The sequence below is a fragment of the Trichomycterus rosablanca genome, chromosome 7 (assembly GCF_030014385.1).
Source record: "Trichomycterus rosablanca isolate fTriRos1 chromosome 7, fTriRos1.hap1, whole genome shotgun sequence".
Taxonomy (NCBI): domain Eukaryota; kingdom Metazoa; phylum Chordata; class Actinopteri; order Siluriformes; family Trichomycteridae; genus Trichomycterus; species Trichomycterus rosablanca.
Genome location: NC_085994.1, coordinates 12,080,102 through 12,094,918, shown reverse-complemented (window position 1 = coordinate 12,094,918; position 14,817 = coordinate 12,080,102). Strand labels below are relative to the sequence as shown.

Here is a 14,817-nt window from a genome sequence, read left to right as displayed (position 1 = left end):
TTATATTTTTGGGAGGTGGAAAGACACCTGTTTACTAGTAGGACACCTACATGAACACAAGACAAATTATGCCTCTCTTGGATATTAATGATAAGGTTTAAACTCATGTCACATGACACAGGGGCTCTGTGGCACCCACAGTACTGCTCCACGGTTACTGTCAAGAAAAATACCAATCTATATTACTACAGTGGCAATCCAAATCATTTAATTAATTTTTATTAGCAACATTTACAAATGTTCAGCTGTTTGCAATTAACCAATCAAACATGATCAATTCAAACAGCTCAACACAACTATCTTCAAATTCAACACAACTGAATTTCTATTTTTAATGACTACTCAGAAGACAAGTCTCAGAATTATTCAATTCCTTTATGACAAGTATCTACTGTTATGACCTGCTGCAAACGTCATGCATTTCCAGACACAGCAAGAAGGTCCTGGATTTGATTTAATGCAGTCTGGTTAATTGAAGCTACTAAAATGCTCTGTGTGTGTGTGTGTGTGTGTTTGTGTTTGTGTTTGTGTTTGTGTTTGTGTCTGTACCTGCCCTGTAATGGATTGGCGACCTGTCTGGGGTGTTTCCTACCTTTCATCCAGTGAATCAGACACACTGTGACCCTGAATAGGATAAGGTAAAACAGACAATAAATGAATTAATGACCTGTGTTCCCTTTTAAAAAAGGCGATGACCACATGGTTTACAGAGAAAAAACAAAAAAACCCTAAAAAAATAAAGAGAAACATATAGGTATCTTGATGAGTAGGGCACCTGGGTGGCACAGTGTTAGCCCACTATGGTTGAGATCCGGGGTTCAGGGTTATAAAACTACACTATAACCAAACTTTTGTTATATGAAGTCAAGTCTGTTGGTACATTGGTATCAGTATAGAATAAGTTAAACATGTAGAGTCTTGTGCAGAAGTTTAGTTGGCTTTTGAAGTAAAATTATGGAACAAACCAATGAACATTTTAATACACAATTACTGTTTATTAGAACTGCACAGTGAGTAGCACTGTCTCCTGACAGCAACAAGGTCATGGGTTTGATTCCCAGGTGGAGCGACCTGGGTTGAGTGGAGTTTGAATTTTCCCCCTGTGGTCTGATTTCCTCCCACAATCCAAAAACATGCAGTTAGGTTAACTAGAGATACAATATTGCTATCACTGTGTGTGCGCGTGTGTGTTTGCCCTGTAATGAAGTGGCAGCCTATCCAGGGTAGTTCCCACCTTTTGCCCAGTGAATTGCACCCACCGCGACCCTGACCAGGATAAAGCTCTGGTAAAACAGACAATGAATGAATGAAGTACTGTTTACTTCGTGTATTAAATATATTGGGGAAATAAGGCATGTACAAAAATTACAGCACATTAAATACTAAAGCAATAAGCCACTCGAGACCGTGCGTTACTGCGATTTCATCACGGGGAAGGTTGTTTTGGCACGACTCGAAAAGCAGAGTGCCTAAAACGTCTTTCCCCATGATAAAATCATAGCAGGTCTCGAGTGGCTTATTGCTTTTACATAAAATATAATAAAATACAACAATGTTCAATTCATAAATGTTTTTATTTACAAAAACACTTACAAAAAGCATTCTTCCACGACCCCAGGTAGTTCGTTAACAGTGTTGCTAGGCAACATGAGGGCGAACATAACATTCACTTTTTCTTTTCAGTGACGTATTAATATGGAATGATGTGAGGTGGTCATAGGTGTGCGTATATCGGGGATTTTACAACGGCTTCGAACGCGGCTCAGCCAATCAGATTTTAGAACAGGTGTTACGGAGAATTCAGTTCCCCCTGTTTCCCCTTTAACGCGCATGTGCAAAAATCATGACGTTTTTTTCAGTCGCTTCGTTGAGCGTCGGTTTATTTGGAATATGTATTTATAGCGGTATGTTCTTTTCACATTTCATGTTGTATGTTAGGTAGTTTGTGATTAAATACATACTTTAAAGTATTGAATGAACTACTGTCAGAGGTTTTATTGCTCCACCGCAAGTCAGAGGTTTTCACACTGCTGTCTTCAGCCTTGCTGTCAATCAACTAGAATTAACGTGTCAGATTTATTTGTAAATAAATCCTAATACAGGACATGCTCTTATTCACACACTAGTTTAAGGTTATTCATCTCAGCTGCACTACCATTTACTTTCAAGAATAGATTTACCTGGAGACCTGGGGAATATGGTTCCCCACATGTATATCACTGTGTGTGTAATTATAAAACACTACAGTGATGCTGGTGATGTATTTAACTGTTGTTATTATGTAGAACAAGTTTAACCTATAGACCAGTCCATTATACTAACAACACAGGGGGGAACACATTTACCTGGAGACCTGGAAAAAATGGTTCCCCACATGTATATCACTGTGTGTGTAATTATAAAACACTACAGTAATGCTGGTGATGTATTTACCTGTTGTTATTATGTAGAACAAGTTTAACCTATAGATCAGTCCATTACACTCACAACACAGGGGGGAACAGATTTACCTGGAGACCTGGGGAATATGGTTCCCCACATGTATATCACTGTGTGTGTAATTATAAAACACTACAGTGATGCTGGTGATGTATTTACCTGTTGTTATTATGTAGAACAAGTTTAACCTATAGAGCAGTCCATTACACTAAAAACACAGGGGGGGAACCCATTTACCTGAAGACCTGGGGAATATGGTTCCCCACATGTATATCACTGTGTGTGTAATTATAAAACACTACAGTGATGCTGGTGATGTATTTACCTGTTGTTATTATGTAGAACAAGTTTAACCTATAGACCAGTCCATTATACTAAAAACACAGGGGGGGAACCCATTTACCTGAAGACCTGGGGAATATGGTTCCCCACATGTATATCACTGTGATGATTCTTTTTTTTTTTTTTATGCAAACTACAGGCACACACACATTTTAAGAACAAAATATCTGTATTAGAAATTAGTGTTAAACTAAATTATGCATATATTACAATTATGCAAATATATAATAAAGAAATCCACCTCAATGCAAATTAAAACTTAAATACATATTTATAGCTTAATAGAAATATATATATTTTTAAACGAAATAAAATAAAATCTGGGATGGTGCCCTGGGATTAACTAGCATCACATCCATAGTGCACTCCTGCCGTACGTCCAGTTTCCAGAGGAACAGTTCTGGATCCTCCACGGCCATGACCAGGATAAAGCAGTTACTAAACAGAAATGAATGATTAATTTACTATCTACTTTTTAAATAAACTAAAAGAGCAACATAAAATAAAATACAGCAACAAGCAAACTTTTTAGAAATAACATCCCAGTTAACCTTGGTCTAATCTTCAGTACATGCCGGACAATGAAGGTCTTCCTCTACTGGTGGGTTGCCAACACATGACTGGTGGTACCAAAGAAATAGTAATAATGCCTTAATTTTATTGGCTTTTTCATTGCACCATGCTATTATATATGTATGTCCTTGACTTTCCCTCTGGGATTAATAAAGTGATCTATCTATTATAGCCTGTGATGGATGTGACAGATGGTACCACCAGTCATGTGTTGGCAACCCACCAGTAGAGGAAGACCTTCATTGTCCGGCATGTACTGAAGATTAGACCAAGGTTAACTGGGATGTTATTTCTAAAAAGTTTGCTTGTTGCTGTATTTTATTTTATGTTGCTCTTTTAGTTTATTTAAAAAGTAGATAGTAAATTAATCATTCATTTCTGTTTAGTAACTGCTTTATCCTGGTCATGGCCGTGGAGGATCCAGAACTGTTCCTCTGGAAACTGGACGTACGGCAGGAGTGCACTATGGATGTGATGCTAGTCAATCCCAGGGCACCATCCCAGATTTTATTTTATTTCGTTTAAAAATATATATATTTCTATTAAGCTATAAATATGTATTTAAGTTTTAATTTGCATTGAGGTGGATTTCTTTATTATATATTTGCATAATTGTAATATATGCATAATTTAGTTTAACACTAATTTCTAATACAGATATTTTGTTCTTAAAATGTGTGTGTGCCTGTAGTTTGCATAAAAAAAAAAAAAAGAATCATCACAGTGATATACATGTGGGGAACCATATTCCCCAGGTTCTACATAATAACAACAGGTAAATACATCACCAGCATCACTGTAGTGTTTTATAATTACACACACAGTGATATACATGTGGGGAACCATATTCCCCAGGTCTCCAGGTAAATCTGTTCCCCCCTGTGTTGTGAGTGTAATGGACTGATCTATAGGTTAAACTTGTTCTACATAATAACAACAGGTAAATACATCACCAGCATCACTGTAGTGTTTTATAATTACACACACAGTGATATACATGTGGGGAACCATTTTTTCCAGGTCTCCAGGTAAATGTGTTCCCCCCTGTGTTGTTAGTATAATGGACTGGTCTATAGGTTAAACTTGTTCTACATAATAACAACAGTTAAATACATCACCAGCATCACTGTAGTGTTTTATAATTACACACACAGTGATATACATGTGGGGAACCATATTCCCCAGGTCTCCAGGTAAATCTATTCTTGAAAGTAAATGGTAGTGCAGCTGAGATGAATAACCTTAAACTAGTGTGTGAATAAGAGCATGTCCTGTATTAGGATTTATTTACAAATAAATCTGACACGTTAATTCTAGTTGATTGACAGCAAGGCTGAAGACAGCAGTGTGAAAACCTCTGACTTGCGGTGGAGCAATAAAACCTCTGACAGTAGTTCATTCAATACTTTAAAGTATGTATTTAATCACAAACTACCTAACATACAACATGAAATGTGAAAAGAACATACCGCTATAAATACATATTCCAAATAAACCGACGCTCAACGAAGCGACTGAAAAAAAGGTCATGATTTTTGCACATGCGCGTTAAAGGGGAAACAGGGGGAACTGAATTCTCCGTAACACCGGAACTATCCGTTTTATAATGTATATTTTCAAATACGTTCGGTTAAGCGAATAAATAAAAATACACTAACATATTTAAGTAAGTATATTTAATATTGCTTTTTTGTAGACGATCTGTAACGTAACGTTAAATTTGATTGCGGGGAGCACTTTATATAAGAGACTTTATATAAGCAGTGTAAGCGTGTAGTGTGTACAGCAGGTGCGCTTTTCCTCACAGACTCGCCGCTCAGTTCTGTTTTATCTATCCGCTTTGCTCCATGCTTTCTTAACGTGAGTCTGACCTCACCACGTGACTGAGTTTGCGCCAATCAGAGGATGTGTAGCGCTCACAGGGAAATGTACACAGGGTGAGTCGCGCTGAGCTGCCGAGCACAGACATAAGACGCAGCTAAACACTGTAGAGATAAAACAGACGCTATAGTTCTGCGGTTATCTCTAACATAACACGGGAGGAGATGGTCCTGTCTTCAGGATTGACATAACATTTACAGGTAACGCAATTTATATTTCAATTGCTGTGGTAATGTCAGAGGTGAATAAACGTGCGTTATTGGGGTTACGGTGACCCACTTTCTCTACTGGATCTGTCTCACTGATAAACATTAATGCTTTTAAATCCGTCCGAACTCATCCTGACTGAACTGTGTGCTGTTTGATAATGTTTTGTATTAAAAACGGGATTCCAGGCGTCTATAGTACTATTGTTTAGTGATTGAGTCTGGCCAGTTTGACTAGTTTGCCTTGACCTAATTTCTGCTTCAGGAGATGTACCATCATGTGAGAGAGCTGAGACTGATAAAATGCTGACTAACTTCTTGCTGTACATTATTTTATTTTCTTACATTGGTGTCAGGAGAAAAATGTTACATATGAGCCGAGCATAAGTTTCTATTTCTCATTTTTTCCTAAAATGTTGTTCTAAAATGTTCTAAAAACTACATCGTTAGCATCTGAACTTACTCATACAACTTTATTTTATATATTAGTCTATTTTCTTTTTTATTTTTAGTTTAACACGTTTATCTTTATTTATTTTATCTTTATTTATTATCTTCATACATTTATTTTGTCTATACTTTTTATTTTGTCTATTAATCTGGATTAAAACAGGTAATAGATGAGATGAATATGGGTCAGTTCTTAAAGTGCCTTTTTATTTAATACATAAAAATATTTTATAACACATCTTTTATTTTAACACGTTTAATGACTTGAAATTTATTGTAGGAATTCTGCTTTACAAACTTCTGCTGGCTAAAGTGGCATTGAAATCAGTAAAATCATTTAAATCCAGCCACACTCACAAAGGTCCATTCATATGAGATTGTCTATTCATATGAGATTGTCTATTCATATGAGATTGTCTGTTATATTGTTCATTTAATTCTGCATTTTATAACTCATTTTGTATTGTACTTCTTTTATTAATTAAATCGTTTTTTATTAATTTTTATTAACTGCTTCATGAAACTGAAACACTGGTCTCCAAAGCAGGAATACATCCATGTTTAAAAATGGTTACTTATAAACAAAATGCTCATGGTTGGACTGGTTTAGTACATTAGGTCAAGTGGTATGACTTTGTGTATGAAATTTAAAAAGTCTTTAAAAGGTGCAATGTAGACAAAAATATTAGTTAAACAACAAAGATTAGTTAAAAAATATTTAGTTGTTAAACTAGTTAAATTAAACTTAAACTAGTTCAACAAATAGCCTAGAAATGTTAAAAAACACAGTGGTACATCATTTAGTAAGGATGCAGCATAGGTACTCTGGTTTCCTCCCAACAGGACATTAGGCAGATTAACTACTTTAAATTGCCCCTAGGTGTGAGTAAGCTTGAGCAAGTAAGTTAGTGTGTTTCAAACCTTGCAACGAATTTGGTTGGTGTCCTCCTGACGTGTGCCCAGCATTTACAGGTAGGCTATGACTCTGATCAGGTTTAACCGGTTATTCAATATGCGCTTATAATTAACTGGTTGAATTAATCAGTTAAATAAATGTAAAGGGGTGTTGCAATCTGAATGGCATCTGTATTGGTTGGATTAGACATACTTGATCTGATTCACTGATATTTATATGTTGTGAATACAGGTACTGACATTTTATTGATATAAAGTTCAACCAAAAATTACAGCTACTATACAAATAAAGGAATTGTATTAACAATTCATAAAATGTCAATAGGGCAGGGGTGGGCAATTAAATTTTCCAAGGGGCCACATAAGAAACTGGGACTGTTGTGGAGGGCCGGACCAATAAGGTGAACTTAATTCTGCTCAATATTAATTTTATCTTTTTATTTACATTTGCATTACATTTTCAGCATTTAGCAGACGCATTTATCCAAAGCAATTTACAATACAGTTACAGTATACAGTCTGAGCAATTAAGGGTTAAGGGACTTGCTCAAGGGCCCAACAGCAGCAACCTGGCAGTGGTGGGGCTTGAACCAGCAACCTTCTGATTACTAGTCCAGTACCTTAACCACTAAGCTACAACTGTCCACTCTTTATGAAAAGCAGTGAATTGTACAGTTCTAATAAGCTGTTAATGTTTTGATGTTACATTTAGAAAATTAGAAGTATGCAGAGTAAAAACATCAACATTGTTTTACTATTTAAACAAACAAATGCAAAAACAAATGTGAACAAAATAAGCAGGTTTTTAAACTTTACACTATTTTGTTTTGAGTCTAATTACCTCATTTGTTTTTCAGTCCTTTGTTATTGTTTAATATTATTTTTATAATCACAGAGCTGGTCCTGACTGCTTTAGTTCTGGACGTGTTAAACCTTATAAAACAGTCTTTATTGCTTTTGCAGTTTAGTTAGAGAAGCTTCAGGTGTGACGCTCCACATCGTTCATATGCTTGTATTTCTGTTTAGTACCGCAACAGAGATTTAGAGCCTAAATTCTGATCCTTAACCAGCGTTACATCTGACTTTAGTAAATAAACAATTCAGAAGTTCGTGTCTTGTTAAAAACTCCACCGTCAATCACACTCAGTTCTGTTCGCATTACAGTGAAGCTGATACACTCGCGCACACACGCGCATACGCAAATCGAAACGTACGGATATTTAAAGACACAGCGCTCCTGTCAAAATCAGTCCTGTTATAGTGCATGTTTGATGTACATTTATTTACATCTAATTTTTAATTGCCACGAACCTCATGCGGGCCGGATGTGGCCCGCGGGCCGTACAATGCCCAGGTCTGCAATAGGGCATCCTTATTTATTTTTATTATTGTATTATATTATTTAAACAATTTTAAATTCTGGTCAGTGACATAGAAAGATTTTCCATAACTTATTGACTTAAATAACCACTCGTACCAGTGTTGTCAAGCCGGTCTACACTCTTTTAATTATTACTAGATGTTTCTCAGTCCTTAAGTGATGTAATGTCACGTAGACTATAAATAGCCAAGTTGTGTTTGCACAGTTTAAGTTATAATAAACTGTATTCATTATATTATATTCATTCATTATATTAAATTATATTCATTTAGAAAAATAGTTTTATGCTGTGCCAAAAACATTGCTAGTACAGTCTTGGGATTTCCATGTAAAGTGCCTGCCAGCATAGACATCACTGCTGTCAGCACTTTGAATCAGGCGTAAAGCAGCCAGGATTTAAATGTCACAGATTGTGAGTTGTGGAAGATAGCACAGAAGGACGGGAAGCAAGCCAGAAGTTTCCAATAGCTTAAAGGTCTTTGATACTGATTTGATTAACTGATTGTGTAATTAAATGTCAATCACAAATGATTCAGTTTGTCTTTAAAATGTGCATTTGAAAATTCAAATCTAGTGAATATCTGAGTGTTTCTTGTCATTTTCTTTTCCTGCTGCACATTTAGGCATAATTGTATTTGTTGGTGTGTAGATACTTCATCTGACAAACTCTATTTCTGGTTTTGTGTTTTAAAGATGACACTCTGAACATGGCCGCAAATTCCATCCACTGGTTCCGGAAGGGCCTGCGTCTTCATGACAACCCTGCGCTTCAGGAGGCGGTGCGGGGTGCAGGTACCATCCGCTGTGTTTACTTCTTGGACCCCTGGTTTGCTGGGTCCTCCAACCTTGGGGTCAACAGGTGGAGGTCAGTATGCATGAATGGCTATTATAAAAAAGTAGAAAGGTTAAGATGTTAAGAATGCTTTATGTAATGTATGCAGTATATTAATATATTGGTGACAGGGTGCATTTTGTGTGTCTATTGTCAGTATTCGAATATAATATCTTAGTAATCTTATAAAAATAAAAGTATAAGAAGAGTACTGGTCTTAAGAAATTTGGTCTGAGAGGCTGCCAAGAGGTCTACAGCAGTATTAAAGGGACTGCAGGAATTTCTGCCAAGATCTGGTTGGTTGTGTATGACATGTGGCCAATTTAAATCTGGCTACATTTCATAAAAAACCCACTTCAGGTGTGCCAAAAGCAATGGGGGAAAATGTGTTATGGTCTGACTAGACTAAGGCTGAACTTTTTGGCCATAATTCCAAATGGTATGTTCGACGAGAGTAATGTTCGATGTAAGTAATAGATTACACGTACATGTAATGTAAATAATAGGTTACATGTACATGTAATGTAAATAATAGGTTACACGTACATGTAATGTAAGTAATAGGTTACATGTACATGTAATGTAAATAATAGGTTACACGTACATGTAATGTAAATAATAGGTTACACGTACATGTAATGTAAGTAATAGGTTACACGTACATGTAATGTAAGTAATAGGTTACACGTACATGTAATGTAAATAATAGGTTACACGTACATGTAATGTAAGTAATAGGTTACACGTACATGTAATGTAAATAATAGATTACACGTACATGTAATGTAAATAATAGGTTACACGTACATGTAATGTAAGTAATAGGTTACACGTACATGTAATGTAAATAATAGGTTACACGTACATGTAATGTAAATAATAGGTTACACGTACATGTAATGTAAATAATAGGTTACACGTACATGTAATGTAAGTAATAGGTTACACGTACATGTAATGTAAGTAATAGGTTACACGTACATGTAATGTAAGTAATAGGTTACACGTACATGTAATGTAAATAATAGATTACACGTACATGTAATGTAAATAATAGGTTACACGTACATGTAATGTAAGTAATAGGTTACACGTACATGTAATGTAAGTAATAGGTTACACGTACATGTAATGTAAATAATAGGTTACACGTACATGTAATGTAAATAATAGGTTACACGTACATGTAATGTAAGTAATAGGTTACACGTACATGTAATGTAAATAATAGGTTACACGTACATGTAATGTAAATAATAGGTTACACGTACATGTAATGTAAATAATAGGTTACACGTACATGTAATGTAAGTAATAGGTTATACGTACATGTAATGTAAATAATAGGTTACACGTACATGTAATGTAAATAATAGGTTACACGTACATGTAATGTAAATAATAGGTTACACGTACATGTAATGTAAGTAATAGGTTATACGTACATGTAATGTAAATAATAGGTTACACGTACATGTAATGTAAATAATAGGTTACACGTACATGTAATGTAAGTAATAGGTTACACGTACATGTAATGTAAATAATAGGTTACACGTACATGTAATGTAAGTAATAGGTTATACGTACATGTAATGTAAATAATAGGTTACACGTACATGTAATGTAAGTAATAGGTTACACGTACATGTAATGTAAGTAATAGGTTACACGTACATGTAATGTAAATAATAGGTTACACGTACATGTAATGTAAGTAATAGGTTACACGTACATGTAATGTAAATAATAGGTTACACGTACATGTAATGTAAGTAATAGGTTACACGTACATGTAATGTAAGTAATAGGTTACACGTACATGTAATGTAAATAATAGGTTACACGTACATGTAATGTAAGTAATAGGTTACACGTACATGTAATGTAAGTAATAGGTTACACGTACATGTAATGTAAGTAATAGGTTACACGTACATGTAATGTAAATAATAGGTTACACGTACATGTAATGTAAGTAATAGGTTACACGTACATGTAATGTAAGTAATAGGTTACACGTACATGTAATGTAAATAATAGGTTACACGTACATGTAATGTAAGTAATAGGTTACACGTACATGTAATGTAAATAATAGGTTACACGTACATGTAATGTAAGTAATAGGTTACACGTACATGTAATGTAAGTAATAGGTTACACGTACATGTAATGTAAATAATAGGTTACACGTACATGTAATGTAAATAATAGGTTACACGTACATGTAATGTAAGTAATAGGTTACACGTACATGTAATGTAAATAATAGGTTACACGTACATGTAATGTAAATAATAGGTTACACGTACATGTAATGTAAATAATAGGTTACACGTACATGTAATGTAAGTAATAGGTTACACGTACATGTAATGTAAGTAATAGGTTACACGTACATGTAATGTAAGTAATAGGTTACACGTACATGTAATGTAAGTAATAGGTTACACGTACATGTAATGTAAATAATAGGTTACACGTACATGTAATGTAAGTAATAGGTTACACGTACATGTAATGTAAGTAATAGGTTACACGTACATGTAATGTAAATAATAGGTTACACGTACATGTAATGTAAATAATAGATTACACGTACATGTAATGTAAGTAATATGTTACACGTACATGTAATGTAAATAATAGGTTACACGTACATGTAATGTAAATAATAGGTTACACGTACATGTAATGTAAATAATAGGTTACACGTACATGTAATGTAAGTAATAGGTTACACGTACATGTAATGTAAGTAATAGGTTACACGTACATGTAATGTAAATAATAGGTTACACATACATGTAATGTAAGTAATAGGTTACACGTACATGTAATGTAAGTAATAGGTTACACGTACATGTAATGTAAGTAATATGTTACACGTTGAATGACCGGTGCGGTATGTTAAACGCCACATGCAGTAACCTTAATTGGCCATAAGGTGGTGCTACTGTAATTTCTGTAACTTAATCAAAAGTGCATTTATGAATATTTCTCGAAATTCTAGATTACACTTTCTGTTAAATGGCATTTCAACTTGTTTGTTTAGAAATTAAAAATTAGAATAGAAAGCTCTGGTGTATTTGAAATGGTATTATATAGATGTACTTTGATTCATTAATGCATCATTGTAGTTTACATTCTGTTAAAGAAGCTAGTGTTTAATGGAGATTTATTCTATTATTTTTGACTGATGACGATACTAAATATTGAACTGTTCTGGACTACCAGACCGATCCTGATTACTGTATTTAAAAAAAAATCTTACATGAGCTAGCCCTACCTAGTTACATCACAAACACTGCACATCACCAAAACAAGGCCACACCCACAGTGAAGCATGTTGGTGGCAGTAAAGATTTGAATTGTATGGTGTCTAGATCACATTAAAGGCAGAAAAGTTCTGAAATGATTCATCTTAATTTTTTTACATTACAAAAAACCTGGCATAGGGCTAACAAAAGTGTGTAGAATTTATCCACTTTACATTTTAAGCTAATTTCTTGGATAAAGGGACCACATTGCTACAGTTTTTTAAAGGTTTACATGTCACCATAAAACATAAATGACTGAAAGTCTGTCGGCAGATATTATTTGGCTAACCCTAACTAAAATATAATTAGTAACCTGTTATCAAATATTAGGGAGATTTAAGTGTAAATATGAGAATATCTTATTATAAATTAATAGTTGTAGGTTGCTTTGTATTTGGTTTTAGTATTAGTTTTATACTTTACCATGAAATGTGTGATGAAACTTGCTCTCACTTTAGTGACTTCCATTTGTTGCTTTAAAAATATCTTAAAAATATTATGCTCTCCTACATGGAACTCAGACTGTGGAACATTTCAATTAGCAACTTATGCTTGCTAATTCTTGTTAAAATGTAGGCCAGCTAAGGGTCTAACAGATGCTGGAAGTGGAAAATCTGTGAATCAGTCTGTGCAGACTCAAGCCAATCTGTCACAGACCATGCCATTCATCTTTGCTCATTCTCTGAATGGGACTTACAGTCTGGCTTGAATGTCTGTTTAGCAGATCAGATTAAAAGCGATACACCTGTAAGAAGGCATTTTTCCATCAGATGCTGGTGCATATGGTCACCTTAGTCTAGACCTGTGTGAAGATGTGTTCAGTGTTACCTTAAACACCTGAGATGACACATAAGCACCTAGTCTGTTGTCTGTATAAGCGACCTTCAACAAATTCATCAGTTGCTTCTTGATGTTCTATGTTCTGCAAGATTTGCTACTGCAATAGTTTCCTTAATTTTATTTAAATACAAATACCCATACACAAATGTTTATAAAACATGGACAAACCCCAATTTCAGTTGGGACATTTTAAACATGTAATAACAAAAACAAATCACCAATATGTTAATTCTCATGAAGCTTTATTTAACTGCCAAAAGTACAAAAAAATGAATCGTTTGGGCTGACCAACTTGATTGTATTTTGTTGCTACAAGGGCAAAATAAAAGTAAAATGTTTCTAAAATAGTCAAGCTACACTATTTTAAAACATTCCAATAAGAGAGAGTATCATGACTCCACTGTGTGCCAAACTTCATGCTTTTCACCATCCACCATACAAAAAATTCTACAAAAATTCAGGAAATGCGGTGAAATATCAGTTCATGTAGGGCCAGACTAGAATCCACTGCTGAATGTGTGAGGTTATACAGTCGAATCCGGTTAATCGGACCACATCGGGACGCGATCGTTTTGGTCCTAATAACCGGCTGGTCCGATTACACGAACATGCCCTATGTTACAAGACGGGACGTGCTATAATTTATGTAACATATTAAATGTTTATTAAACCTTTATTGTGCGATATACACGTATAGCGAACGTACAAACAAGAACTACTGTTGCTTACGAACTTTGTTCATTGAAAAATAAATTTGCAAACAAGTTTTTCGAAACGATCTACAACACAATGAATAGGTACTCAGCATGCGAAGCATAATAATAAAAAAAGTTCTTACTAAATTCCATCTTGTTTACGCTTGACTTCATTTCGCCGAAAAGCGGAGATGCAGATGGATCCAATAACCACGCTGCTGGCTACTGGGTGCTTCGTTGTGGGAAAGAAAGTGGTGGGCGTGTTCACCTCCCGCTGGTTTTGCTCTTGTCAACACAACTTTTCGGATTTCCTGACCTTTGATAAAAGCATAAATTCTCCCGGGGAGCCCAGGAATCCTCCCATATCTCGCTGACCCGCTTTGCATCCGCTCTAAGTGGCGACTTGTGGCTTCTTTTTCTTATTCGCTCTCACGTTCTTTGGTCCGATTAAACGGAATTTTGGTCCAAATAAGCGAATAACATTACACGTACATAATAGGATTTGTTTCGGTACTTTAGGATTCGGTCCGAATAAGCGGCTGGTCCGATTAACCGGTGGTCCAATTAACCGGATTCGACTGTATTGGGATTTTTAAAACACACATGCTGCTGTATACAAGGCAATGTAACTTCTCATTAAGTCCATGATTATTTCAGCAAAACAATGCCAGACATCATTCTGCATGCAGTAGAACAAGGTGTCTTCATAAACAAAATGTGCAGATGCTTGACTGGTCTGCCTGCAGTCCAGATCTCTCTTTTATGACAAATGTATGGTACACATGGGGTACATAGCAGGAATACATTTTAGACGGGGAATCAGGCTATCACATGGCATCATAAATTTTTTGGTGGTTCAGTACATTGCTGTAAGGACAGGCAGGCAAATGTCCTTAAATGGCCATGATGGAGACATGACCTTAATCTGAAACTAGACAGC

General features: G+C 35.2%; 1 protein-coding gene and 1 long non-coding RNA gene across 2 annotated transcripts in view; both read left to right on the top strand.

Moving 5' to 3' along the window:
• Nucleotides 1-1,797: 1,797 nt before the first annotated feature.
• On the top strand, nt 1,798-3,957 carry LOC134317683 (uncharacterized). The gene is made up of 3 exons (XR_010013258.1): nt 1,798-1,904; nt 3,527-3,627; nt 3,741-3,957. It is a non-coding gene; the product is annotated as an uncharacterized LOC134317683 (long non-coding RNA).
• Nucleotides 3,958-8,894: 4,937 nt separating this feature from the next.
• cry3a (cryptochrome circadian regulator 3a) overlaps nt 8,895-14,817 on the top strand; it is a 28,929-nt gene continuing 23,006 nt past the window's right edge. The window contains 1 exon segment of the mRNA XM_062998403.1: nt 8,895-9,052. Within this exon segment, the coding sequence (XP_062854473.1) occupies nt 8,895-9,052 (158 nt within the window).